This window comes from Oreochromis niloticus, linkage group LG13, assembly GCF_001858045.2.
Source record: "Oreochromis niloticus isolate F11D_XX linkage group LG13, O_niloticus_UMD_NMBU, whole genome shotgun sequence".
Lineage (NCBI taxonomy): Eukaryota > Metazoa > Chordata > Actinopteri > Cichliformes > Cichlidae > Oreochromis > Oreochromis niloticus.
The window spans coordinates 32,398,244-32,408,678 of record NC_031978.2 but is presented as its reverse complement, the minus strand read 5'-3'; the positions used below and the strand labels follow the sequence as shown (position 1 = coordinate 32,408,678).

Below are 10,435 nucleotides of genomic sequence, written 5' to 3'. Positions count from 1 at the left end.
ATGGAAAATTGGTTCCTCTATGGAGGTTTTGTAACCTTTAAAGCACAGCAGAAACAACAGCTTGTTTTGTTCTTTCTTGTTTAGCAGTCAGATTTACTTACGACCATGTCTGTCATATTAAAACGGAAAATACACCCATGAGCCTTTATTCAGAGCTCCTCACATCTGTGGATATCGTGTAAATGTCAGTGTAGTCATTTTTGTCAGTACAGAGAAATGTAATGTTTTGGTTCAGATGATTGTATGCAGGTTGAAATGCTTTGGCTAACAAAGTCATGTTTAGGCTGTTAGATTTGGCCCCACATCTTAGCCTCCATGTCCTGTAAGTGCAACACAACATTATTACACTGGACTGGAATAGATTTGCCATATGAAAAGATACAAAGAAATACAATCTTGCCTTGTGGTGACAGTTGTGGTAATTTGGCAATACATGAATAAAATCAAATTGAAATAAACTTAATTTCTAAGACTGTAACATAACAATATCAAAGAATGCACACACACACATATTGAATTCAGTGAATTAATCAAAACGTCATTAGCTTAAACTCAAATTCATCTCTGCTACACTTGATGTTACCTAACTCTGCCCATGAACACAACAGCCACTGTGCAGCAGTGCAATACAGTGCTTTACTGTAAATACACCACAGTACTGCAAGCAAAACTATTTGTCCTGCACTGAACTGCTGAGTGTTTTGAATAACATAGTATATCTCAGTTTGTTTTGCAGGACATTTAACAATATTCGGTAATTGTTTCCATCCACTGCTTCCTCTGTCTTCCTCACAGTCGGTGGCCTCCAGGGTCAGGTCGGAGGGCTGTTCTTGACACCGAATTCACTACGCCTGACACGTCCATACCACCGTAGGCGCGCTTCCCTCACCTTCTTTTCGAATGGAGCAACTATGAGTTGTTCTCAAACAGCTTCATTGGTCACACAATCCAGGTGGGTTAAGCCCACCATCCACCTGAGCATCTTCATCTCCACCGCATTGAGGATCTGCTCATGTTTCTTGGTGGCTGGCCAGCATTCTGCTCCTACAGCTCCACCGGCCATATGACTGCCTTGTAGATCTTAGCTTTGAGGTGTTTGGGCATCCTCTTATAGCACAGGATGCCGGGTGGATTCACGCCATTTAAGCCATGCTGCGTTGACTCATGAGTGCACATCCGGGAGGGTCTCGCTGTCCACCCAGACCAGGGAATTGGGTGGTCTTCTTTAGCTCCTGGCCGTCGATCTGGATCGATCCCAGAGTCTGAGGGCCACATTTTAGATACTCCATTTTCTTGGTGTTCAGGTGCATTCCACTTTCTTCCAGCCGGTCCTTCCATTCCTGCGACTGCTCTTGGAGGGGCAGGTGGTCTGGGTCGGCAAATGCAAAATCGTCTGCGTAAAGGAGGGTCCAGGGTATTCATGATTGTAGGTCGCCCATCGCTGTGTCCATGCAGAGGATGAATGGCAGGGGTGACAGGGCTGAGCTTTGGTGGACGCCGATGGTGATGCTAAACGGTGACGAGGTACCCGCAGGGCATATGACTTCGCTGGTGACATTCTGGCAGAGTAGCTGCATCCATCGCACTTATTCTTCTGGGATGCTATGTGACCTAAGTGCTTTCCAGATAAGGTTGTGTGGGACGCAGCCGAAAGCTTTCTCCAGGTCCAAGAATGCCACATGCACCATCCTGTTCTTCTCCCTGTGCTTTTCCATAAGAAGTCGAGCAGCATGAATGGCGTCCGTGGTGCTGGAGCCCTTAGCAAATCCACATTGGTTTGAGGTAAGCTCAACGATATCACAAAGGTGTTTATTCAGGATTTGCTCTAAGATTTTCATGGCATGACAAAGTAGTCGAATTGGCGCATAGTTGGTGCACTGGCTGACATTCTCCTTGCCTTTCCAGATAGGCATGGTGGTGCTGGTTGTCCAGGCCTGGGAAGGCTTGTTCTCGGCTGCAATACGATTAAGGAGATCCGCTAGGAACGCTGAGCATCTCTGAGCATCTTCCATATTTTGACTGGGATGTCATCTGGTCCGGTTGCCTTTCCATTCTTCATCTTCTTCAGTGCCTTCCGCACTTCCATGGTCATGATCACAGGTACTGGGCCGGGGATGGGTGGGGGACTTTGGATCGGTGGGTGTGGGAATTCCTGATTGGAGATGCCAGCAAAATATTTGGACCAACGTTCTCGGTCGAGAATGACCAATCTAAGATCCTATGAGATTTTAAGATACAGATGGACAAAATGGTGATGGTCAACCAACCGGACATTGGTTAGCTAGAATCAAAATCAGTGACTTTTTGCTTGCCCAACAAATACTTTAAGTATTAGAAGGCTCAGACAAATAAATTAAAGACCCTTTAAAATTAGGAGAGAGTGGGGTGAGTTGTGCCAGTTTTTACTTTACAGTGAGGCCATGACAGTAATGCTTCCAACTAAAACATGTACTTATATTTCAGGATGTTTCAGGATGTTGTGCATCCCTGGGAACAATCACTGTGGATCTGAAACAAAGTGGTCTTGTGGCACACCTTGCCCCCAGTGTGAGGTAAGTTATACAAGCCAGTTGCGCCACATGAGCCCATCAAAAGTAAATTTTCTTAAACAAGGCCTAGTGCCACACGACCACATGTTCAGAACAAAATGAAATTCAAATGAAGATGAAATTAACTGCAATTGTCTTCACAGATTTGGCCTACTTCATAAAATCCCACGTGCTGATGCTACCCACTGCTCCCTTCTGGCTGTACCAAAAGTTTTTGTGATGTGGGTACTGATTTTATGCACATCTTCTCTAGGGATGACTCCATCATCATGTTCTTTGAAAGAGAAGATGGGCTTTCCATTCACAGACCTATTACTACTTGACCTTAAAAACTTTGCACCACTGTCGGCACCATCAACCATCTCAACCAATCCAGCGTAGTTGTAGGATTTGGTTTTGTCTGCAAAGTTCACAGTAACAATCACAACTACTTTCAGATTGAAGCTCTACGCTCTAAATAAGTACCCAACTTTGGTTCTCTGTGAACTATCTGCATTTTGATAACCGATAATGAGCATTTCCTGGGAAAATAATTATTAATGTTCTCTATTACTTTTTCTTAATGAATGCACACTTAACCCAACCTTCTTTTGCCCCTGATATCCCTGCCAGCTGTATCAAAATGGCATTTCTTTGTGCATACTCAAATACCGTGAACTGGCTTTTGAGTATGCACAAAGAAATGAACACATAAAGCCCGCTAGTGCCTTTAACTGATCTGCCAGTTCTTTCTCCATGTTTGTCAAAGACCTGATTGGCAGGTCTAGTTCTTTTATATCTTTATTTCTTTTCCATCTATCTTCTTCTTCTCAGTGTATCATTTTGTCATCCTGAATATGTTCATCTTCCTCTCCACCTGATGAAATGACTCAATCCTTCTCCACCTCATTCACTGTGTCCATGTCCTCTAAAGGAGTGGCAGCCCTGCCTGTCCTCTCTATTATAACTCTATGGCATGATGGTCTATTTCTATTTTTGGCCTGAAATTAAGAATGTCACTGTGAAAAACTGTAAAAGTACAATCTACAATAAAATAATTGTGCCAATGGCACAACTTAACCCAGGCCCCTTGACACAAATCCCCCAACCCCACTAGTTTGAAAAAAAAAAGCATCATCCAGCAGTTTTTAGCTAACATCATGTTGGGTGTATAGACTCATAGTGTTGCTTACCAAAGCACTAAAACATTTGTGAAATGTTTTCAAACTCATCTATAACTGTTCAGACAAAACAATCAAAAAACCTTAATCATAGAAATTTTACTTTGAAAGGCAAACAACACTTTTTGAACTTAAATGTGCTTCATTCTCATGCAATGAGACTCTCTTCTTTGCAGGATGAGTAAAATGGTTGACTCTTCAAAAATGTGCAGTCACATGACCAATTTCCTCTATGGTTTTCTAGGAACAAGGGGTGGTACAGATCATCCCACTTTTCCCTACACTTAAATACAGTCAAGTATTTTTAACTTGTAACTTCCCACTTCTGGTGCAGTGCCCATATCATCTCCTAAATAATTAACTAAATTCACTGAAAATGGAAATTACTTACAGCCATTAAAATGAGGTCTGCAGTGCTTTGAGAACTCATGTCAAAAATAACATGCTAGTCCTACGAGCAAACTTCTTTCTTTTATAAAGGTGGAGTCCTTGACGTTTCACAATAATAATAAAACCAGGGTAGAGCCAGCTCACTCCTCATTAGAGCCACTTGATGGCAGTGTTGCTTCACAAACATGTAGCCATTGTTCTTCAGATTTTGTCAGCTTGGCTCTAACAGACCATTACAGCGTTGGTCGATGTGTTAGGAAATACAAAGGTCTAAATCTACAATTAGATAGCTAATCATACATTTTTAACTCCAGTAACTTGCAGGCTGTGGTTGCACATGTTAGTGTAGATAAACACACTTTGCATAACTTTAACATTTAATTGTTGGTTGCCTTGGCTCTGCCACCAAGACCTATAAAATGACCCCATTTTAACTAAGCCGAAGAAAGTACAGCAAACAATTTGAAATAAACATTTTATTAGTGACAGTGAATATCTGGCATTGGCAAAATAATACACATAGTACTGCATGAAAAATAATAAACATAAAAATGTCTTTGCTTAAACAATAAAGTTTGCTTAGTTTTTGCGTTCCAGAGTGGCTGACGTGATCCTTACTACAAGCTCTGTGATTTTAGCTGTGAATTCCTGGATTTTCTAGAGAGTCTTAAGGAGATGCTTAAAGACAAGCAAGCTGACTAGAGTGCTACTCAAATCACATCCAAATAACCTGAAATCAGACTCATCGACTGAAAATGATGCTTCACACACCAAGAATAAAGTCAGCTAAAGTCAGATAGTCAGCTAAACATGTCTTCTGCTAACCTTGTTATAGCTTTAAGTAAAAAGCTGCTACATAACAGTACCCTGTGCATCACATAACACTCAAAGTTGTACAAAACACATAGCAATCGTCTAATATTAAACAAGAAAACCACGGTGCTATTAGAGCATTACATTTATACTTTGTGAACACAGAGATGTGTAAAATAAAAGGTTATTAGTTCAGTTATCAGTAATGTTTGTTATGAGCTGCCATCGTTTAAGCTCAAATACCAGAGCTCAAAAAGAGGACACTACCAGAGTAATTATGAGTAGTTAAGCGTGGTTGTGTGTATTAGTAATAGCAGTCATTCCTATGCGACACATGCAAAACGTGCATTGCAGAAAGAGCGCTGAAGACAGCAGAGGGCACCGAAGCTTGTGCAGCTTTGTACATTTACACTGAAAGGCGAGACCAGCTTTAATTCACAGTTTAAACAAAGGATCAAAGGAAATCAGTAATAATTCAGACTTATACATAACTCATAACTGCTGCATATATGGTCCATGGCAGTGAAAAAATGAAATTCAAAAAGTGCGATTATATAATCCAACAACCCAAAGGGAGTTTGTTGCAGCTGAGACTTTAATGGTAGAATGTTTGAGTGTTTTTTTCCTCCTAAATCTCAGATCATTGCCCCGTCCTGCTGACTCTGTCAGTGTGGCCCACAGGTGCCACTCTAATGATGGCACCTGTGGGTGCTGATGTATACTGAGTACACATCAAAGTTTTTCTTAAAGTATGTATTTGTAACTTTCCAAAGCATGAAATTTAAACAATAATATGGCCCTAATGCAATGACTGTTAAAGGGCAGACTGCCTCCTACATCTTCGCAACACTGAGACTAGAAAGGCCAACAGTTAAAGTTTGAATCTTACAGACGTTTCAACAAATTAATTTTAAGTCAAAAACAGGCTAAGCGATGAAATCGGGTTTTGCAAGTTCTAATTTGATCTTTTTCTGCTTATTCAAATATGGATCTTCCTCCATTGCAGGGACAAACTGATGTCTTTATGACCTGAGTTGCAGGTGACAGTAAGCACTGTATGTTCTTGGTGGTGACAGAATTTGAACATCACATTTATTCATGCTAGGCACTATCATGATTGAGACTTTTTTGTAGAATAATCTGGAGATTTTACCTGTATGATTATTGCTGACTGTGCATCACACTTTAATGAAGACCCAGCTGGACCGCACACGTTCAGATCATGGAACCATGTAACCCCACAGGCTGAAATATTTTTAAGGACAAAGGTATTCAAGTTTTTTTGTGTGATTGCAAAGTAACAGTAAGGTGATGCATCCAGCCTATGAAGGAACACAACAATCAAAGCCTATAACTCTCATGTTGAAGATGTCCGTGTGACAGAACACGAGCTTTCTTCTCTCCTTCATGTGCACGTACACAAAAACACAGACATATGCACTCTTGGCTTTGAAGCTGCTCATACAATGCTAAAAATCTGTACAATATTTAAATACTGTATTTACAGAAATAAATACACTGTTGTTTGCCTCAACTGGCCTGTTGCACTTTACGTGCAATCAAAGAGATCGAGTGGGCGGGGTCATTCTTTCTACAGCTGATAATCAGAAGCAAAAACTAATAAAGGCCACAGTTAAGCACATTGATGGTTGTTCTTTCTTTAGGATTGATCTTGCAGCACATTTCACATTACTGGAATCAGATATAACACTGGATTACATCAAGGGGCCAAGCTGGTGCTTTTGCATGATTCAGCCTAATGGTTAAAGTGGCTATATACTTTTTTTGGTTTAACATATCAGTAGAAATATAGTTGCAATAGAATCACCACACCTTCAGCCTTTACACGGGTTCCCTTCGTCTGTGTAGTACTGGGTCTAAAGGCCTGATCATGAAACCAAAGCATGAAGAGGACAGCACGTTTTTCCCTGGTAGAAGAAGCTTTCCACTTCAGCGATGGACAAAGGATAGTAAAAGTCAGCAACCTCAGTGAGTAAACCCATATTTCTACAGATGGTACAGTGATTACCATTAGTGCACCATACCCTACACACACGAGGCTGTAAACATAAAGTACGTTGCTAAAGGCGAAGCACAAATGTGATCTGTTATGTATGTAAGTAGATGTAATAATGAAATCTATGTGAAACTGTTTTAAATGAACCTGACAGTGAGAGTCAGCCCAATGCTGGAGGCTCTCAATCTAAAAATATGAACTACTCTCACATCTCCTATTAATGGAAAATGAGCAAAATGACTCAAATTCATATTTTTTCCGTGTGTCCTGGATGTATTAAGAATGATTTAGTGTATATTTTTAAGTTGAGTTTTGGTAAATGATAGCGAGTCAGTGTTGTTTCACTTTTAGCAGCTAACCAAAGATGTCACAGCATTTTTACATAGTAATGCTACTTACTTTTAAGCTTGTAATCTCACAAATGGAAGATGACTGCAAGTTGTCCAGTTGGCAGACTGGCCATATATAAGGAAAATGGTGTGTTTTGCCCTCGAGGGAACCATTCAAAGGGCTGAATATTGCAGCGATTTTATATAGAAGAACATTAACAGTGTGAAGATATTTTTGTGTAGCTCTTCTGAGGATGTATACTGACCTTTTCATAGTCTCAGAACAGAAAAACATTCTGTAGTGAAGCAACTAGACATGGCATGAGCTGACCAACAAACAAAGATGAATTCACTGTATGTGTTCCTCTCTGTGCCAGAGGCAGTAGATCTGCATAACATGTATGAAGAAGCTTCTGTCAGGAGCTTTTTAACCTGACCCCTGTGGCCTCATCACTGGGTTCAGGGGTTTCCTTGGAGGGAATGACCACTAGAAAGCTGCTTATCAGTTAAACGTGACAGATGTGGTGAAGTGACAAACCTAAAACATACTAAGCTCTCATTAGTGCCTCTCTTCTTACCTCGATGATACGCGGATTCTAAAGCTGAATGTCTGCGTTTAAGTTAAGTTTGCACACATCATCACTTTAGTGCTTAAATGAAGAGCGACTGAACCTTCCCAGTACACGCCCCTACAGGTATGTGTTTGTATATATGTGTAAGCTGTTAGTGTCCATCTCCACAGCTCCGGACTGGAGCATGAATTCTCTTTTGATACTTAATGGCTTAGGAAATCAATACTAGCTTTGACAGTGCGTCCGGTAGACACGTCCACTGCCATGGCTCGGATCTCTGTGTCGCCGAACTGCATGAGCGTCTGGATCTCTCGGCGTGCCGCTGTACTTTCCGTTCCGCTCACGTCTAAGCGCAGTGTCCCACACTTCCTGACACCGGGCTCGCTGATGAAGCCCACATTCTCCTTCTCAGAGCAGTAAACATGGATGACAATAACCTGCTGGGAAGGTTTAGCCGGCGTGTAGCTCCGCTTGACCATCTCACCAAGCGCCACAGACTGGTCCGCAGCTATGAAGGTGTCGAAGACATCCGTGCACCAGCGTGTTCCATCTTTAACCAGCAGCTTCTCCGGTGGGTGCTTCCCCTCCACAAAACGATTGAGGACACCAACCCCGTATGTGAGCGGCGAGCGGCGGACTTTAATCACACTGGGGTCCAGGCCAAACAGAACAGCGCCTTTCAGGATGGTTAGGCCAACGTCATGGGGAATGATAATGCGGCTGCGGCCCTGAAGCATGTTCTGAACGGCTTGCTGCAGCAAGGGAGACTCGGCAAAACCTCCCACTAAAAACAGGAACTTGATGTCACTGACTTCTGGCTTCTCGAAGAGCTCAGCTGTAGGAGAAACACAGAAATGCCTGTTATTCATACCCCGTGAGTGCACTGACACACAGCTGTTTATATCTTTTATTGATAAACAGCTGGATTTGAATTTTATGACCACCTTCCTTTCTTGACACCAGTCCCTGAGCCTGGTTCTGAAGGACGCCTTATTCTCCTCCCACTGTTGTCAGAGTGCTTGCTCATATGATTGTTGGGCTTTTCTGTTTATTGCACGGGGTTTACCTTACAATATAAAGCACCTTAAGGCAACTGTTGTTGTGACTTGGCGTTATGTAAATGAATCGAATTGAACCTGTCACGGTTTATGAAGCTTGGCCTTGCTGTTTTACAGATCCTAATCATCTGGCCATAGCAGCTTTCCTCTTGTAAAAGTCTTCATGCTTTCCCATTTCTAGAAAATCCATCCAATCACATAATCAATGTTATTTTCTTTCATCTGTCTGAGTGTTTTCGCTCATCAGTGCGATCTGCCTTCTATTCATACACATAATGATGACAGGAAGCTGTCATGCAAGGCTGAAAATTCCACTGTACCAGTACTTACTCATTTTAAATTGGTTCTGACACTAGAGCAAGAAATACAATTACAAATTTTGGTGTTTAAATTTCATTAAAGTTTTGTGTCCTTCGATTTCTTTCTTGAGATAATGTATGGATATTAGGCAGTTTGTTTATTAGATTCCTCACTTTGGGGCTTAATGAACTGACAGAGAGCAGATTTCTCCCATGTTAGCTTCTCTTCTTTGGCTTCCTGTTAAATCCAGAATTGAATTCAAACTCCTCACATACAAGGGTTTGAGTAATTGGGTAATTGGGCCCCGTCTTAAAGACCTCATGGTACTGTGCCCTCTCTGCAGAGCATCTACCATCGCAGAGTCCAGAGGAGAGCTGCCTCCATCCTCAAAGACCCCACACACCCCCAACACGGACTGTTCACACTTCTGCCCTCGGGGCGAAGGTTCAGAAGTGTGAAATCCAGAACATCCAGGTTACGTCCACATTAATGTGTTTTTGTTTGAAAACGCATCGTTTTCTCTCCGTTTTGGCCTCCCGTCCACACTGAGACGACGTTTTCCCCAAGGAAAAACGCAGCGTTTTGAAAACGCATACATTTCAAAACAGAGCTGTCCCGTCACTGTCTGGACACTCGAAAACGCAGACTTTCGAAAACGATGATGCATGTTGGTCATGTGATGCAGTCTTGTGACCACTTAAACCAAGATGGCAGACGCATCGGACAGCAGTTGTTTTGTTTGCTCAAAATTTTGGTAGTAGAGTCATCTTGTGTTTCACGCATGCGCAGAACTGCAACGTCAGTGTTTTCGGCCGTTTTAGTGTGGACGCACAACTCTTTCAACACGACTGAAAACGCTAGTGTGGATGCGGAGCATTTTCAGACGAAAACGCCGTTTTCAAATCTATCCGGGCTCGTGTGGACGTAGCCCCAGACTCAACAACTCCTTCTTCCCCACTGCCATCAGACTCTTGAACAGCTGACCTATTTTTGAACAGTAATAATAATTTTTTTTTCACATCAGGTCATCTTACATATTAAGCCAGCACATTAAGCTATAGCTCTTTTGCCCACATCTCTGTTTCAAGTCTCTATATTTTGTCTCCTTTTCTGTCTTCATTTATTTATTTGTATTTATATGTTCTATTTCTATTGTATATATTAATCAGCATCTGTGGGTGGACAGCAAAGAAAGAATTTCATTGCACAGAGAAATGCCTTTTCTCTTGTGACACATGACAATAAAC

General features: G+C 41.8%; 1 protein-coding gene and 1 long non-coding RNA gene across 6 annotated transcripts in view; one reads left to right on the top strand and one right to left on the bottom strand.

The window, feature by feature from the left end:
- Positions 1-727: 727 nt before the first annotated feature.
- Positions 728-3,595, top strand: LOC112842054 (uncharacterized). Its single transcript, XR_003213646.1, has 4 exons — positions 728-1,782; positions 1,906-2,100; positions 2,464-2,552; positions 2,693-3,595. It is a non-coding gene; the product is annotated as an uncharacterized LOC112842054 (long non-coding RNA).
- Positions 3,596-4,560: 965 nt separating this feature from the next.
- The window catches only part of hspa12a (heat shock protein 12A), a 100,309-nt gene continuing 94,434 nt past the window's right edge, over positions 4,561-10,435 (bottom strand). For all 5 annotated transcript variants that reach the window (XM_025897430.1, XM_005459509.4, XM_005459511.4 and 2 more), the window contains one exon: positions 4,561-8,665. In XM_025897430.1, coding sequence (XP_025753215.1) covers positions 8,034-8,665 — 632 coding nt within the window. In that variant the 3' untranslated portion in view covers positions 4,561-8,033. The remainder of the gene's footprint in view (positions 8,666-10,435) is intronic.